Below are 19,405 nucleotides of genomic sequence, written 5' to 3'. Positions count from 1 at the left end.
GGTTATGTTTGAAAGACCCCAGAAAACAACAAAAAACATTAAAATTTGATGTGTGGCAATCAAACAAAAAATGGAGGCAGGTTTTTATCTTTTGGGTAGGTGGGTATGAAAACCTGGCTGGGTCAAACTTCGAGGTGCACCAAACTTTTAATAGAGAAGTTAACACCACAAGTCCTGTGATTGGTGATAAATGTGAGTGTGTTGGCTGTAAACAAAAATTACTTTCATCTGGAAAAGACATATATGCTATTTTATTTCATCTAGTACCACTGTGTCAAGTAGCCTTGTACTTGAAACATGTATGGGGTTAGGAAAAAAGTAGGCTACCTAAATTTTATGCGGAACTAGAGTAGTCATAGACGCTACCAGTTATCTCTAAAATGAGCAGCTAGACTCCCAATTTTTTCTGATTCACTTTTAGGGGTGGTAGTATTTATATCCGTGGTAGCAGTTTTAGCCACATGTAACTACTGTCGTCTATGGGATTTGATTTGGTAGTATATATTTATTACACAGAAAGTTATAAAGAAATGTGATTTTTGACTTCTTAGTCCAAAAATATACAAGCAGTGATCACTACATAAAAAAAGAAGATATTAACAGTTGACCAAAGTCACATCTGCAAAAAAAGAAAAGAAAATTAATTTGCAAGACCACATAATGTCAGCAAATAATGATGACATTATAAAGATTAATATGTGTAACAACGTAATAACAAAATTCAGGTCTAAAACTTTTGCCAAATTATCTATTAAACTTTAAAAATGGCAGAATGTAATTATTTTCGAACACAATATCAATCATTACATGGAATTAATTCATCAAATGAAAAAACATTTGCCAGTTTTTAAAATTCACAATTCAGTGATGGAAGAACTAGCCCAACCGATATAGAGTATACTCCATGAGTGGCCATGGGATAACATTTATATTACAAGTTATTTTAAAATGTATCTTAATGAGTGATACGAGTTGGATAGGTTTTAAACAAGTTGTAAGATAAATAGTATCTCACGGACATGAATGTAGTATTCCGTTTCTAAAATACCTAAAAAACCCAAACTAAAACATATTTACAGCATCCTTGAGGCAATTGACGTATGCATCGATAATAAGTTTCAGGTGAACTTGTATGTCACAGAACAATCAATTTCGGACTTCCTTATTTTACTGAATGCACTGTGTCATCACTGTGGAGCAGCCACTCACAAGTCTCAATGTCCAACCACATCATACAGTCAGACTGTGTAACATGCTATTAACAATGACAAACACTGGGAAAATAGATGATATATTTATTTACTGGGAGAACTATCACAGATAACTTCATAGAAAAAGTGGGATCGTTAATCCACTGAATAATGATGTAAATATAACACTGCATATTCACCACAATTAACAGATACATAACAAGCATAATATATCATACAAGGCTCTAATAATTAATTATGTCATTGTATGATTTACAAATATGATTTTTTTTACAAGATATTTGTGACATGCTTTTTAAATCCTCTTGAAAAATGCTACAGTTGTAGGAAGTTAACCAAATTTCGATAACAATTATAACTTTTTTTAAGCTGCTATGTGCAAACTTTTACTCAATATGTAAACCCAAAGATATAAATACTACAACACTTATCTCTTAAAAATTGAGAGCTTCAGATGAAAACGATAGGTAATTGATAAAGTGTTACCTGTAAATATCATTATGGGGCCATATGATTCTACAGTTACATAATGCTTTGGGGGAAAAAAAAGGGTGTTTTGTTTGATTTCAAAACATCTAATTTTTTATTCATTATTTTGTTTTTTAACCAATGCTTTTAGTATTAATTACCAAAATAAATAAATAGAAAGACATATTCCCATAAAACTGGTCAAATTATGTCATGATCAGGAAAGCAGTGTTACCTGATTTTTGCAGGGAGAGTTACATGGGGGTAAGAGTATTAAAAACTGCTAAATTTTACATTACATGATTAATGAATGGCCCTAATGAATAATGTTAAAACTATATAAAGGCTATGTTGTGTTGGATATATTATAAAAACAGAAAAAGCTTGTTGGAGTTGAGGAATTCTTCGCTGTTGGAAAATATAAATACAGGTTCTAACTCCTATTGATCATACTGGTTATCTGAAAATGGTGAGATACTACTATACAAAATGTGCGTGTGATTCCAACGCTACTGAAAAACCAAAGGGTGTTAGAAACTAATATAATTTAAATAAAAATTCATGATTGGTTACCCATCTGCAAGGCCAAAATCCTCTCAAAATGCACCACAGAGGGTTTTTTTTGGCCATGGCAGCTTTATTTTGCCACACATCATTATCACTGAAAGGTGACTAACTATATCTCAGTAAATGGTAAACATTTAACTTTTAAATATAAAGAAGTAATAATTCCCCAGGCAAGTGTGACTCAATATTTTTAGATAAGTATAACAAAATTTGTCCAAGTTATTGAACTGGAATGGAGTTAAATAAATATATCATTTAAACCGAAATAAGTTTTCAAAAGGAGACACTTAGTTTTTCTTGCCGACTTCAGCTTGACAAATTGCAAAAATATATCATATTTTTTTCTGGGGAACTTGATTTTTAAAAACTACAACAGAACGCATAGGTTTATTTTAAACTTAATTTTTTTTATATTGCACTTTAGTTTGAATTAATGAGATGAGATCATACCTCACTAAATTAGCTTGGTCAGCATCCAGTTATGCAAATGAAAAACCATGAATTACATGTATTGAGAAATTTCAATATTAAGCTAATCATATTGTTTTCTCTAACAAAGAGAGAAGTAGCAGAAAAGTCTACAACTTAGATAAACTAAAGCACAAATACATGTCCTTTGACAGTGTTTATCCAGATAGACGCTGTTTAAGAACTTTTTCCAATTTAACAGCATCAGCTGCAAACTTGCGGATTCCTTCAGAAAGTTTATCGTTTGCCATTTGATCTTCATTCATTGCCCAACGGAAAGCTTTTTCATCTGCGGTCTCTTCTTTGATGTCCATACTTTTAGCTGTAAATAAATTTAAAAAAATACTCAGGGTTTGAGATATATGTGGGAGTCCGTGTGACTCCCTGAATTCAAAACTGGGAGTCAACAAGTCACTATTTATTAGTGAATACTTAACATAATCTGTTTTCACAACCAAAATTGAAAACAGTATCAATGTAGACAATACTTAATTCAATATCTGTATAATACAATATAATTGTTCTGTTTTTTTAAATAAATAAATATAAAAAAATAAAACATGAAAAAGTCTTGGAACACTGTCATTTCAAAAAATTTAAACATTTATTTTGAAAAACCACAAAAAGTATTTAAAATTGTGAGTGACTGAGCAGGGTTTGAAACTTGCTCAAACAATTATAATGCATGTTGGCAAATTATGGTAAGCGACCCACAAGCAAGATTTTAATGTGGAATATAAATATTAATAGTGGCTCATATGTTATAGCTCTAAAGAAGATAATATTATTTGGGCGACTAACACCATTATTTTTTAATAATTAAGTCACCCAAACAGGACATTGGTCATATTTTGCGAACTGGCCACAGGCCGTTTTGAGCCCTGGACTGAGTGGGTTTGAAAAATGGTTTATGAAATTTGGATTTGGAAAAGATTTCGATAAGTATGGAAATTCTTGTGACCTGCACTGTATGATTAGAATAGAATAGATGTTTAATGACACTCCAGGATGAAAAATACATCGGCTATTGGGTGTCAAACTATAGTACATTAGTACATGCAAAAATAAATTGATGATCAGTATCAATATAAAAATGCAAGAGATTGCACTATATGAATGCAGACTTTAAACACTGAAGACTAGGTGGAAAAATAAAGATGTTAATAATATTTCCATATTTGAGTTCATTTTGTAGCAAGTATTAATTTATGACAAAAGAAGTATAAGGAATAAAACCTTTTTCCTTTTTGAGGTGCACTACCACTTCTTCGGTTGATTTTGAAAGCTTTTCCAGTAATGAGGGTCTGAAAAAGAAATGTTAAAACAACCTGTTACTTGTGAGTATAAATAGAATATCGCAAACTGTAAATGACTATCATATATATCAGTATATCCAATTATCAATTATTTGTTGGCAAACGGTCCTGGTTGCATATGAATATGAAATCTCAGTCTGGCCATAAATAAAGATTAAACTGAATGGTACAGTCAACTTACGAGATTGTGAGAAGGTCGCATCCTGCCAAGCCCATGATCTGGCCCACATTTCTGAAAGAAGCTCCCATAACTACTGTTTTGTAGCCAAACTTCTTGTAGTAGTTATAAATCTGTGTAACACTTTTGACACCTGAAAACACAAACTGGAGTTTAAAATACACCAAGGAAGATATATAATTCGATATTACGAGACCAACCCTGGGAAAATACAACACAATAATTTCCGAATTCATTTGAACTAAATTCTGATGTTAATAACCAATTATGATTCAAGCACATGCCCTGGATACCTGGGCTGTTTGTCCAGGATATCTGGTTAATCAAAGACATGTTGGTGTAACGGCTTACACCACCTCACAGAGACATTAGAACTCTTTAGAACTGGGTAACAGCCGATTACTGGAAAGTAAACCTTAATATCGGTCATTGACAGAATATATCAGAGATTTACTATGGTATCATAATAATATAAACATGTATAGAACAATCTAACTATCAAAATGAATTACATACATTTACAAGCAACACATGTTCAAGGGACATAACTCTGTCAAAAATGGGTAAATAGCCATGAAAATCAAACTTAATCTGTAAAAGTGCACAATAATGCCAAAAGGGTCTGGAAAAGGGACAGACAGACAGACGGATGAAGATGATAACCTGTAGTCTCCTCCATTTGTCTTGAAAGTAGAGTGGTCTATAGGTGGGGTTCAACTATAATTATGTTATATGTGAAAATAGCAGAATAAAAAAATTATCCAGTCATTAGATGTGTAATTTGGCTAGTGATTTATTACACTGTTTAATGCTTGGCATGTTTACTCACCAGGATCCTCAAGCGGTTCAAACGATTTCTTGTCAGTGTTGGCTACAAACCAGTCCATGATCCTCCCGACAAATGGCGATATCAAAGTTACCTCCGCATCACCACACGCCACAGCCTGTGAGATATTTTACAGAATGTTTACAGAATAAAAAAAAAAGAAGAAAGAAAAGCACATATATACACATCCATTGTTTTGTCCTCTAATACCGGTGACACACTGAACACCCAATGTGCTTTGATGCATATTGAGTACAGTTATTGTCAGTTGTTACTACACCAACTATTAAGTGCTTCCATCCCATTCAGCATCCGTATGTGGAGGTTGGAATTCACTTCCAGTTCTGTTTGGCACATTTATGTCCCGTGTGAAATAAATTTTATTGTCACTCTCTAAATCTCGTGATAACTGAAAATTATAAACATGATACAAAATAGAAGCTTGTTTAACATCGTAATATTGTTTCTCTTTGCAATTTACCTGAATAAAATTGAAGATAAGTGTCATGTTGCAATGGATTCCATGTTCTTTCTCCAACTCTCTGAAATATCAGACACAAATTTGTTAAATACTGTTAGGAACAATCCAATTTAACAAATATAATGCAGTAATCAACTGCAAAATATCTGATCAAAACTGTATGATTGTTTTTTGCATCCATCCTTGAAATAATGCCTGATTGTTAAGCTTTATGCTATAACATAAATATCACTGTCAAAGTAACAAGAAATTTAACACAAGGCTGAGTGTTCATTATGCTTTAATCGGAGGTTGCTTGGTTACGCACCTTCCTAAACAATATCATTACATATAATTTGTAATGTAATGTGTATAATATAACCAGCACAGAATTATTAACAATAGCTAGATGAAATTTGCTGGTTGCTGGTTTATTTAGACAAGCCAGAAAGATCAGTGTAATACAGTTGTGTGCCAGTTTAATGTAATCACAGAACAATGTTCTGCAGTCAGTTTTATCACCCACTCATCTTTAGCCTGGCTAGACTTTTGTTTACATTAGTTCTGCTGAAGAAGCTACTGCCCAAAAACATGACAATTACATTTTTATTTGAAATGCTTATAAAGTAATTGGAAAACCACCTGGTAGCAACATAACCTATAGAGGCCTATGAGTGATACATTATTATCAGAATTATCTAATGAAACTGAAATAGTCATAATAAAAGACAATAACAAACCTGGCTGCCTCGACACCTTCCCATGTTGATGACAGCTTGATGAGAATTCTTTCTTTGCCGATGTCCATCTCTTTGTACAAGGCTATCAATTGCTGGGCGTTTGCAATCATTCCTTCTTTGTCAAACGATAGTCTGTAACGTGTCAAAATGAACAATATGTTTTATTTCAAAGCATGTTTCAACAGTAACATAAAAGCACACAGAATTTGAAGGATTGTTGTGGAGAAATAAAATGTCATTGTTTATGTAATTTTAACAAGTTTCTTTTGTTTAACGACACCACTAGAGCACACTGATTTATTAATCATCGGCTATTGGATGTCAAACATTTAGCATTTTTGACATATAATCTTAGAGAGGAAACCCACTACATTTTTTCATTAGCAGCAAGGGATCTTTTAAATGCACCATCCCACAGATAGCATAGCCATATATCACGGCCTTTGATATACCAGTTGTGGTGCACATGCTGGAACAAATGTAACTTTAAACTACTAAAGTAAAGACCACTTGTTACTCAAACGGCTGTCTGGTATCCTCTGGTAACCAGCATTCAGTCTAAAAGGTTACAGAAGAAACTCAATGCCACTACATAAGCTACTCCTTCGAAAATTAAAATTTGTTTTGTTTAATGACACCAGTAGAGCACATTGATTTATTAATCATTGGCTATTGGATGTCAAACATTTGATAATTTTGACAAGTCTTAGAGAAGAAAACCGCTAAATTGTTTTCTATTTAAATATTTATTTATAAGTACATTGAACCCAAAAGAAACCAAGTAAAAAATAACGAAAACTTGAATGACTAAAGCAAGTACATAATACTATACAGTATACCTTGCATCAACTTCAGTTGACACTCTACCAGGTATTATTTTGAGAATCTCTCTTCCAAAATTGACGTACACCTTGTCCATAGCCTTTGTCAGCTGTTCACGAGATGTTCTAAAAATAACAGAAATACATGCCAATAATAAAAATTAAAATGTACGTGTACATGTATAACTTAGTCTCAAGTAAATATGAATAGTTAAAACATCAGTTTTAAATATCAATATGGACTGCAAAAAGTGATTATTTTTTTTCAATTCTAAATAAAACTTGAGCAGGAAACAAACTTTAAAGTCAAGAACAGTATTGAGTTTGGAGGTCAGCTGAACATTTGCCATTACAGACTGTAAATGTCTTTTTGGAGATTCTAGGCAACAGTGGCTCAAAAAATTTGGGCATCATTCACTGCAAGCAAACAGTTAAAGGACCACAGCCTGTATTACATTTGTCATTATTTGAGTTGACTGAGACATCAATGTACAGGGCCCGACCTTAACAGTAGCCTGGGGTGTTTTGGCTACTGATTTCTCACTCGGGCTACCAGATATCTAAACCTGGTAGTCTGCTGGGCTACTAGATTTTTTTTTTGCACCTCTACTTACTCTGCAATCAACAAGATGCTTAAACACCTTAAAAAACCCCATCCTAAAACGTTTAAGTAAAAATAAATGATTCTGCTTTTTTGTCTCCTTTTTTAAAAGTTTATTAAAATTATTGGCTACCAAATTTCAAAACATGGAAGCCCGGCGGGATACCACTGAAATAGGTTACGGTCAAGGCCTGAATTTGTAACAAACAGGCTGTGATTTCAGAAGGATTCTGCACATCCACAAACCCCAGATTTTTTATTGGAAGCATAAGCTATAAGAACATGCAATGTGAGATAGAAACCTGAAATATGGATCCATATTACATAATTTTTATGATTCAGACAAAATCTTAAAAATAAAACCCTCAAATCAGATGCATGCAAAGTATGATGAACTCTCAACGAACCCTCCTGCAGCCTTTGCATAGTCTAGGGCCTCCTGAATGAGGTGTTTGTAAGCCGGCATGTTGGATGCAGCAAGGATCAGTGATGGATTTGTTGTAGCATCGGTCGGTTTGTACGTCAGCATGGCTGTGATAATAAATAACAATACATTTAATAATACACGGTTAGTCTCACATTCACTAACAAACCATTGTATGAGAGGGATGTATGCAGGATTTCCAAATGAGTGTATCTTTTTTCTTTTTTTTTAAAGTGTCAATGTCATGGGAAGTAACTATTATTTACTTAAAACGTGATATCAAGCATTAAAATTTGTATGGTATTCAGGCTTTCTGCAAGAAGATAATTTGAGGGTATGTAATAAAGACAGACCATAAATGCCTCTATTACAGGCAATGATAATGGGTTTGAAATTGGACAATGCATTCCTTCCATGCAGGGGCCATATGTATGATATCCCGGACCCAGTAGTAAAATGCTCGCTTGATGCATGGTCGGTTCACAATCGATCCCTGTCAGTGGCCCATTTCTCATTCCAGCCAGTGCACCACAACTGGTAAATCAAAGGCTGTGCTATCCTGTCTGTGGGATGGTGCATATATAAAAGATCCCTTGGGAAAATGTAGCAGGTTTCTTCTCTAAGACTATGTGTCAGAAATACCAAATGTTTGACATTCTATAACTCTAGTGGTGTTGTTAAAGAAAACAAACTTCAACTCCCTTCCATGCACTTTGCCATATAGGATATTAAACAGGGTTCGAATTTCACCATGACACCGATGGCAATTGACATAGGTGCCCTCCTTACTTGCCGTTATGCCCCTAAAACTTTAAGGTGTCGATAGCATGAAATATGCCAGGCTGCCTTACCCGGTTTGCCACTGTGCCCTTCAATTTAAAAAAAAAAAATTAAACCCAGCATTTTATAATTTACAAATAACACAAAATGTCACATGAAAAATCCAATCTAGCAAAGAAGGGCTGCTTGTTGACACACGAAGTGACAGATTAGTTACACCAGGATGTAAAACAAATGTGCTACAACGCCCATAAAAATAACATTATTTACATCTGTTTAAGTTGACGACACTTATAAATATATTCTTTGTGACTTACACTTTAGTGATTGCAAATAGCATATTAACCAATATATCTTTTCGACTTGGCAAGATGACTGGGACATTGCGGTCACGAACACGCTTCATTCTGTCAAGTCAGTCCTGAGAGTGGCAGTCTTCCTACAGGAAGGATGAAGTTGCCATATGCCCTGCCCGCATATTTGATGCATTCATTTATTTTAACCCTCTAGTGCCCAAGTACTCAAAATAAATACCAAAAATTATCATATGCATTCAACTTTCAGGTGTTAGTGTACATTGAACACTTCCATGTTCATTTTTTGAATTTTCATAAATTTGTATATATAATTATACTTTTAAAGGGACATTCCTGAGTTTGCTACAATGTTTTTGATGTTGTCGACTAACAGAGACTTTTTAACGATTGTAATTTCATATCAAATACATTTTTCTGCATAAAATATTAGTGGCTCTATATTAAACATTTTTCTGATAGTTTTAAAATTTGTACTAGGTTAATTTCATTTTATTTCCTAAAATATATTTTTTGTACATACTAAATTATTTGAAGACCAAATCCAGTTTGGGCTTCTTACAAATATTAAGATGACCAGAAAACATTGAATATACAGACACTGATATTCTAAACAAGAAAATATATTTAATATGTAAGTTTAATTGTAGAAATTTTTTATTAGTCATAAACATCATACAATGCAGCAAAGTCAGGAATGTCCCTTTAATAATGTAGCATATCTGCTACATTAGGCATTAAATGAAAACAGGGGACAATATTTCAAAATCTGAGGGAACCGGAAGTCGGTTCATGTGGTTTTTACTTAGGTAACCAATTGGTCGGTTACGTGAATTATATTTGCGAAACCTGTGGGTTACCTTATCGGTTACCTCAAAATTATGTTGAAATTATATTTTAAATACATAATTTTTAGCTGAAACATAAAGTTAAAACAAATACAAAAGAAAACATTTTACCAAAAAAAATGTCTTTAATGTTTGCTAAAGTTAACAATATTATAAAAGAACTGAATATCAGCCCCAGTACTGAAACAAAATACAGGGGCGTAGGCAGAAATTTTCTTAGCATTACACATGCCAAAGGTGTGCCCGAGTAGGGATACTCGGGGGGCCTCCCCCTGGGAAAATTTTAAAAATCAGGACGCCTGTAGATGCAATCTGAGCCTCTCTATCTAAGACTAACCCTACGCCTAACCTTAAAATTAAACCATTGAAAGGGGGTACGGGTCGAACTATTGCCACAGTTTTACCATTCGTACCCTTTGGCAGAAACACGGCTATTAAAAAAAATGCGGCTATTAAAAAAAATGGTATCACTAACTAACAAGTTTGGAAAACTGACAATGCAACTTTAATTTTTGTACAAATGCACTACGACACAGTCACTACAGGACCAGTTCTGCATCAACGATTTTCTCGACTACAGGAGTAAAACCACACAAGTGACTAGGTTATGTTTGGTTAATAGAAAGAGAAAAACCTTCGAAATCGCCAGTATCTGCTACCACTGTAGTAACAGCCTTCAGCTGATCAAGGGTAGACACACACGGTTTCTTCTGTCCGGACATGATGCTTTTCTGACCTGACACTGACTCGCACGTTGTCGTTATCGTTCCTCCCAGTCCACTCGGAACTCGTCGACTGATTTCACGAACACCGGGGGAAAAAACCCGTAATCAGCCGCGGTGTTCCATGATCCATTCAGGATATGGGTTACCTATCACAAAATAAATTTCCATTGATGATAATGTTAACATTTTGTAATAAGACCTAAATACTAAAGTACTGTCGGAAATAGAATAAAAATTATTTTCGTCGATTATTTCTTACATATTAAACTGACAAGTAAATATTGTGTAAATATCTATTTAATGATAGGCTACCTAATTTAGCATTTACTTGTTTAAGCTCTCATCGTTGTACAAGGTGGTGTTTACTCTTGAAATTAAAAGAAAGATGTCAGTAAACAGGTTATTTGTGCACTTTATTGGAACAGACTATAACAAAGTTTGGTCAACATGTGTCAGTTTCATTGCTTTTACAATATGACTGTTTCTGATACCGACGCCATATAACCGTAAATAAAATGTGTTGAGTGCGTCATTAAATAAAACATTTCCTTCCTTCCTTTCCTTCCGTTTCTGATGATGGTTTACCCTAATCCCTCTCCAAAACAAAATATGTGGAGTCATTTATAAGTAACTTTTGAGCAAAACTGTCAAAAACCATTTTGAGTTTGTAATCTATTATTTATCGGTATTAAAGGTGCTATCTCAATGTTGCACAATGACAGCTATTACAAATAAATTTTTTTATATATAAAATTTTCATTTAACATTTAAAGAAGACACCTTTAACTATATGCCCATAAATGACTTAGGAAATAATTTTATCTACTAGAAGAAAATACATTTTTATTGGAGAATCTTTATCATAAACAGATGCTCACATACAACTATGATATAGCACCTTTAAGGTGTTGCAAGATTGTGTAAATTTCTAATGTACTTATATTTAATTTATATTCAATAAATATGCTTGTCATAATTATATCATTTATGCTGCAATTCAAAATAATCAGTTAACTTGTAGTTTTAAATTAAAAGTTTGTTTGAGGGTAAATGAAATTGACACATATGGATTAAAATGTGTTATAGTCTGTTCCAATAAAGGTCACAAATCACCTGTTTACTGACATCTTTATTTTAATTTCAAAAGTAAACACTACCTTGTACATCAATGACAACCCAAACAAGTAAATGCTAAATTAGGCAGAGTATCAATAAATAGGTGTTTACTAAATATTTACTTGTCAGTTTAATATGAAAGAAATAATTGACAAAAATAATGTTTATTCTACTTCCGACAGTACTTTAGTTGTGTATTCATCGTAGACACATTGCTGGCATTTTACTGGATAGTTGAAGGGAATTCGGCTTGTAATTTTAAAGGTAATTTATGAGTTTGCCCTAAAAATGCTTTAGTAGTGATTGTCTATCCCCCACCCCGCCGACCCCAGTCTTATATGCCTATATTACATATAAGAAAGAATGACACCTATTAACACTTCATATCATCTATCCACGGAATAATTGTGTATAACTTTAATGAGTTTAGATAGTGTTTCCACACATAAACATTTAAGACTTTATATTAGTGATCAGAAATCCTTCAACATATTGAACGTCAACCTGTGCCACGGAAGCCTTAATTTAGTATATGGCAACCAGAAAAGAAACATTCGGAACACCTCAGCCGGTATGATTCGTGGAATTAACCGAAGAGTCCCGAGTGACTCTCCGGTAAATTTCCGTAACAAACGTTATGCAACGATGCTATAAATATAATATATATATATAGTGTGTGTGTGTTACATAGTGCATTATCACACAGGAAGCGTCGACTGATGCTATCAATATAGTATATAGTGCATTACATAGTACAGTACCTCATAGGAAGCGACGGCTATGTTAGTTTTCTTTTATTGTCGGTGGGATTAACACTCTGGCGCTCCGTCACTCCACTGATATTAAAGTTAAAGTTTGTTTTGTATAACGACACCACTAGAGCACATTGATTTATTAATCATTGGTCATTGGACATCAAACATTTTGTAATTTTGACATAGTCTTAGAGAGGAAACCCGATACATTTTCCCATTGGTAGCAATAGGCTAATACGATACCAGACCGACCCCGCATCAGGCTAACGCATTACCACTGGGTTATGTCCCTCCCCCTATAGAGATTAGTGCAATTTTAAGTAGCAATTAATCTCTCCGCTCAATGCGTGCTCACGGCGAGGTATATATATATATATATATATATATATATATATATATTAAAGGGACATTCCTGAGTTTGCTGCATTGTAAGATGTTTCGGACTAATAAAATATTTCTACGATTAAACTTGAACATTAAATGTATTTTTTTGTTTAGAATATTAGTGTCTGTATATTCAGTGTGTTTCTGGTCGTCTTAATATTTGTAAGAAGCCCAAACTGGATTTGGTCTTCAAATAATTTCGTACGTACGAAAAAACTATATTTTAGGAAATAAGATGAAATTTAACCTAGTACAAATAGTAGAACAATCAGAAACACGTTTAATTAATATTTTAAACAAAATACATTTAATGTTCGAGTTTAATCGTAGAAATATTTTGTTTTCAGATCAGTGATCCATAGAACATATTTAAACATCACATACAAAGCTGATTACATAATATACAGTAGCTTGTGCTAGCGATTTACACATACAGATCTGACGTACACATTTGTACACAGCAGATGTGCAAGTAGGTCGTTTGAGGTTGTTTCGATCTGCTCTTCAGCGAATATGCTGCTGAGCGAAGTACAGCGTCAAAGCTTTTTACTCGATAACTGACAAACATTTTGCTGGCACTGTAGGCCTATGGTCGTCGTTGTCCGATCATCCATCGGTATGCATTATTATAACATATATTAAGATCCTTTATGGTAACCTGTGTACATTTCGAACCTAGGAAAAAAAGTCACAGAAAAAAAAACCCCAGGAAAAAAGTCATAGGAAAAAAAGTCACAATTTTTAATAGAAAACAACATATTAGGAAATGAAAGATTTTGTCACTGAGAGTTTTTGTCAATGTTCTTTATTTTCAATGTTGGTGCTTTAAACGGATGTTCCAATCGATTCCACGGAGACATTTTGCCACAGTCTTGCGGTCCTCAAGACGATCAACACCGGTTGCGAAGGCGCTCTTGGAGCTGCACATAGCGTCGTCGAACCTGTCGTCGAGGTGGGTTGCCAGATGCATCCTGCTGGGTGATGGTGCTCACTGTTGCCTGCTCACGTTGAAACCATTCAATAACCCGCCAGGTTGAGGGGTGGTAGTAGCCCACAAGGTTGAAAAACATGTTGTTCCAACCTTCACACAAGTTGTTCGTACGAGGATTATTGTTCATGGTGGCATCATGAACGTTTCACAGGACAGGAGCGAACATTGGTGGAACACGGCGCAACCTGAGTTCAGCACCGGGCCTGTTTGCTGGCTGCTAAATCTGTCGGAAAGAACCACTGACGTATGTACGATCAAAGTACATAAGTAAGTCCTCGACTTCAGGTGGATCTTGCGGCATGACAGCTTTAAGGTGTTCCATACCCTCCTCAACTACACCTAATGGCAAAAAGGCGAGAGCATCCATCATGCCACAGAATAGGTGAAAGTCAGCATCAGCCATGTAGTGTGGACCCAAGACTAAGTCCTGAATCTTACGCCAGGTGCACTGAGTATGATGATAGAAACAACCCTTACTGTTAACGTCACGGCCGAAGATAGCAAGGACAACTCGCAGTACACCATCCTCAAAGTCTGTCACTATGGTTTGCACATTGAGGTCGAAGCCTGATTCTGTACACTTATCCACTACAGCCTGAAACAGTTCTTTGTAAGTGGCTCGGGCCTTGTTGGGAAGAAGAGCATAGACAGCAGTAATAGCTGTATCACCGAAGGGAACCCGGATTACGTGCAGTTGTTTGAAGACTTTTGGAGCCATGGAGAAATTACCATCCATGTAGAGGGTGTCGGCAGCAGCAAGATGTCTTAGGCCTTCCCTGGTAGCGAACGCGAGGAGGTGGTTATTTACATTTGGGCCATTATAGTAGATTAGAAACTCCTCTGGGTTCGGGCCAACTGTCAGCGTGAACTCGACGGGAAGATCACCCTAGCATCTAGCAGACATGGCACAGGTGGTGTCGACCGTTGGTTGCGAAGAGTTCGCTTGCAGGTACTAGCAGAAGGTAGAAGTGCACGTACGTCATCGTCACATTGGTTCACACCATGGGCAAATATCTGGCCTGGCTTGTCCCGGGTCCTAGCAGCTTGATCTTTCATCGAGTTGCGTATTTTGGCGAGACGGACCTGGGTCTCATCTGCAGCATGGTTGTGGGGTTGAACTGCCTCTGGGTGCTCTCTTTGTAAGTCAGTAATCATAGAACCTCAACAGTTACCACTTGATCTTTTGATGCATTTCCACCACAACTTTGCGAGTTGCATGTGTGGTATACATGAACCCCTCATAACAGATCTTGTTACCACCCTTATTGCTATGAATAATTTCCATACTAAAGATGCTTTTGATACCATAGCAAGTTGGAGAATATATAGTGAAAATATTTTAACCTGTGACTTTTTTTACTGTGATTTTTTTGCCTATACTAAATTGTGACTTTTTTCTGTGACTTTTTTCCAGTCACCTACATTTCACCCATAATGCATAATATAATATATATATATATATATATCCGTAATCAGCGGTCACCTGCCTTAAGCGGTCACTTTTTTCCCTCCCAAAAGATTTATAATGTATTGCACTTGTAATAAGAGTTAACCTGTCTAACGCGGCCAGCGGCCACCTAAATCGGATGCCAAATTGTTAAAATACCTGTATTAAGCGGCCACAGTAAATGTTTACGGTTATATAAATGGGATATTTTAACAACAAGCGATAAGGTGCAGCAAAGAACCGATCTTCACACCTTCAGGAACACTAATACCCTTTCAGTCCCGACATGTCAACTATGTATGACAATACACCACATGAAGTAGGAATTACATAATTAAATGGAAAACGATAACAAACTTGTTAAGAATGGTTAATTTAATACACTCCAGTTGCATTTTTCTGAAGGAGGCGACATGTCAAAAGTTGATTTATAGTCAACACTGAAGCAATGCACCCGGGGGAAGCTGAACAAAAGAATATCGGCCTCCCCCACCCAAACCCCCAATACTTGCTGCTGGTAATAACTTGGTACTTGTGATGCCTCGACCAGAAGCGGTCAGGCCCTTTATAAGGGCCCTATGGGCAACCTAGGGAGACACCACAGCATCGTAAAGGTCTAAAATTAACGAGCTACTCTCGATTCACTAATATCAAAACCTATATTAGCTCGGCCATTTACCTTTCGACCGACCGTTCAAAATTGCGCCAAATTCCCTCAATCAAAATTGCGCACCCTTTTCTCTTTGGCATTTAACTGCTCCATTCAAATTCCATAGCACCACCACCACCCCCACCCGCCTGCTACCGATTTGATCGGGCTGCTGGTGCTCCCTTGCACCTGCCAGTGCAGGCGGTCCCTCCTCTCCCCTCCCCCCACCTTTCCTTGTTCTGAATGTGCACGTAAAACCCTATGACATGACATGACTGTAAAAATGACCGAGATAATTTTTCAGGTGTCTGCGTATACAGGCCCGTTGGAATTGCTCAATAATAATTAACAGATTTGATCACACTGCTATATTTGTGCAAGAATATATAGCCTACAATGAGGACGGTCTAGACTGTGTCGAGCAAAGTTTCGAGGGTAGGGTCGAGTCAGGTTTCCTTGGAAATTATAATTGAAAAAAAAAAAAAAAATCGCTTTGAGTAGCCTACAAGCGCCTGATAGGTTTCGTAACCCGATCTAATCTAGCGACCAAATTTAATGAGTCGAATTTTCTTTATTAATTATATTAATTAGAGATGCGCGTCAAAATTTTAAAGGCTCACTATTTAATTTTTGGATGTAAATTTCAAAATTGTCCGCTTAATTTTCTTTCTGTCCCGGGACAAGCCCCTGGCTATCCAGAGACAGGCCCCGGGACGGACATGCTCGAAACTCTAGTGGTATATGAGCATGTAAAAATTATTCGCAGTCGCACGTTTTGTAAGTTACCAGTTTTGTAATTTATTTACAAATTCAGAACAGACTGAGTCTTCGTCAAGGTATCATGTGAGTTGGAGTTATTCCCCTTTAATCGTAAAATGACATTTACACATAACCAAGTGGCTGAGATGATGTTCAAGAATGACTGAAACGTTTCTTATATAATTAGTATCAGTACTTATAAGAATTTCTTTTATTTACAATCGTTTTGTAATTAAAGAATTTTTTTATTTATGCTGTATTATTTCACCACAAAATACACAGTACAGTATACAAAACATAACTGTTACTGTATACATATTGCTGAAATAAACATATAAGAATAAAAAGGTTAATGTACGTGTTCTTCTCCGTATTAATATTATAATTTTGAAAATCAATTCTATATCGAAGTAGTTTACAAGTAAATAATTCTGAAACATAAATTCACAATACGGTATTCAGTTACTTTTGTCAAAATATTCTACTTTTTTCAAATTTGATTTTCCTGTTTTTTATTATGGAAATATACTTATACTAATAATAATAATAAATGTTCAGATTATTTTGGAATCCAGTTAACGTTAGTTGGACATTGACTTTTGCATTTTTATTTATTGTTTGGCAATGAACAGTATTAAATCGATATAATTATCTTTTCAAAGAATAGTTAGGGTTGCCTAAAATAATTGTAGTGCATTAACTTGGAGTCTGACTTTAGTTTTTAAGAATATCCAGGTTTTATATAAAATATATTTGCTTGTATTTACAATCGTTTTGTGAAAAATTGGTAAAATAATCACGCCTCCGTTGTAGACGGCTTTATTAGGACTTTTGTAGCCCAAGGTGGTGGGTGTATACGTTTATGGAACTTAATTTTTTTTAAAAGAAAGAAGGGAAATGAAAGCATTTACAACTTCTTACTTGGAATATTACAATTTGCACATCTGATTGTTTTTGTTGTTGGTGGTGTTAACACGTTGCTTCACAATGATACATACCATTTTGGTTGCTCTAAATTGTTGTTTGAATAATTAATTTTACGAGCATGCCACAACGTCGACACCCTACCAAAACGAAAAAAGCGTATCCAACGAGCGAAAGCGAAAACTAAGTTTTTAAACAACGAGTTGTAAGACAGATGGTATCTAACGGACACGAATGTAGTATTCTATTTGTTACATATCTTCAGAAAACAGTTTTTAAATATATTTAAACGCCTTTCACAACTAATGCCTATGTACGACCCTAGCGCTTATAGTTAAGTTGTGCGTCACAGACTAGTCAATTTCAAGTTAACTTGTATGTCACAGAGTGATCGATTCGACCGTCCTTTTTTCATTGGATGGTATGACATTGGTGACCTGGTCATCACCTAGGAGCAGCCAGTCTATGTCTTTAAAATGTTGTTGCACGTATGTGTGTTAACACTATCTGTGTTATCAAAAATAACGAATGATGTTCTCGCCAACGTGTGTGTAAGAAAAATAGCAGCAGATTTACGTTTACCTAATACTTTCTTAGAATACGCTTGAATTTGCATGATAAGAACAGGAATATTATCTCCCGTTTAATATCAGCTGTCTGAGAGTTAACAGACTTTTGTTTTTGAAAAAGCCAGAAGCGTTAAAAAATGCAATCCTCAAAATGTCTCGCACTTCTCAAAATAATCGAAAGGCACTAAATCGAATGTGACAAAACACACCGTGTCTGCGCTAGCGCGAACTACAGGCCCTGTGCTTATAAACCTTAATGTCTAGACTTTAATCAAGTCCAGACTTTAACATCATGGCAACGCCATTCAAATAGCATTACGTTAAAATTAAAGTCCATTCCATCAAACAAAAGATCGGTGGCAGAATTTGAAACATCCGGACTTTCGCTTCAAGTTGGAAACGGTCTAGAAAGCTTAGCCAAACAAAGTTTGGTTTGTTTAACGACACCACTAGTGCACATTGATTCATTAATCATCGGCTATTGGATGTCAAACATTTGGTAATTCTGACATATACTCTAGCACACAATATAACGTCTGCAAACTGTTCAGACTTTACTGAGTGGATTTAAAAAAGTTTTATAAACATGGATCCTGGTCTGGCTTGACGAATGGTCAAGACAGTAATACCGATGACTGACATGCAGTCTTTATACTTGAGAGCAAGGAAACCTTTAGTACTGCTTTCCATCCGTGTCTGGATTTATGGGATATTAGAACGGCGATGTCAACACCGTCTGGTCTTCTGGGTATAGTCTTACACCGTCAAGGGAAACACGGTGGACTGGGTCCCACTAAGAAACCGTGCACCCGAGTAGAGGCTGAGGTCTGAACAATATGGCAGTTCTTCGCGGGACGTAGTCCCACGTCTGCCACTAATATCCGTAATTAGCCTCCCCATATCGATTGCGTGTTATAATGACCAGATTATGCTGCAGTCATATTGCAGGCACGTGTTGGGCGAATCTTCCCAGGTCTTTGCATAATCCAAGTCGCCCGTCACCCGTCACGACCTAACACGGAGATGGAGGGGTATTTTTTATTTGTCGGGATACAGGCTTACGT

At 35.6% G+C, this 19,405-nt stretch overlaps 1 protein-coding gene across 1 annotated transcript; it reads right to left on the bottom strand.

The window, feature by feature from the left end:
• Window positions 1–1,281: 1,281 nt before the first annotated feature.
• On the bottom strand, window positions 1,282–10,821 carry LOC121371031 (transaldolase-like). The gene is made up of 9 exons (XM_041496644.1): window positions 10,657–10,821; window positions 8,064–8,187; window positions 7,074–7,181; window positions 6,235–6,366; window positions 5,516–5,576; window positions 5,038–5,152; window positions 4,212–4,341; window positions 3,951–4,018; window positions 1,282–3,036 (listed from the first exon to the last, which is right to left on the bottom strand). Exons 1-9 carry the CDS (start codon window positions 10,742–10,744, stop codon window positions 2,873–2,875), a joined length of 990 nt encoding a protein of 329 aa, XP_041352578.1. The 5' UTR covers window positions 10,745–10,821; the 3' UTR covers window positions 1,282–2,872.
• Window positions 10,822–19,405: the final 8,584 nt, after the last annotated feature.

Source organism: Gigantopelta aegis, chromosome 4 (assembly GCF_016097555.1).
Source record: "Gigantopelta aegis isolate Gae_Host chromosome 4, Gae_host_genome, whole genome shotgun sequence".
Classification (NCBI taxonomy): domain Eukaryota; kingdom Metazoa; phylum Mollusca; class Gastropoda; order Neomphalida; family Peltospiridae; genus Gigantopelta; species Gigantopelta aegis.
The sequence above is the reverse complement of the archived record's forward strand: the minus strand, read 5'-3'. Positions and strand labels throughout refer to the sequence as shown.

What these genes read in the sequence shown, in the direction of transcription:
- LOC121371031 (XM_041496644.1), bottom strand. Translation starts at nt 10,744, where the DNA reads ATGTCCGGACAGAAGAAACCGTGTGTGTCTACCCTTGATCAGCTGAAG. An exon ending in TCAACTGAAGTTGATGCAAG is followed by an intron (nt 6,367 to 7,073) that starts GTATACTGTATA and finishes GACACGTTACAG; the next exon opens with ACTATCGTTTGACAAAGAAG. An exon ending in GAAGGTGTCGAGGCAGCCAG is followed by an intron (nt 5,577 to 6,234) that starts GTTTGTTATTGT and finishes CTGATATTTCAG; the next exon opens with AGAGTTGGAGAAAGAACATG.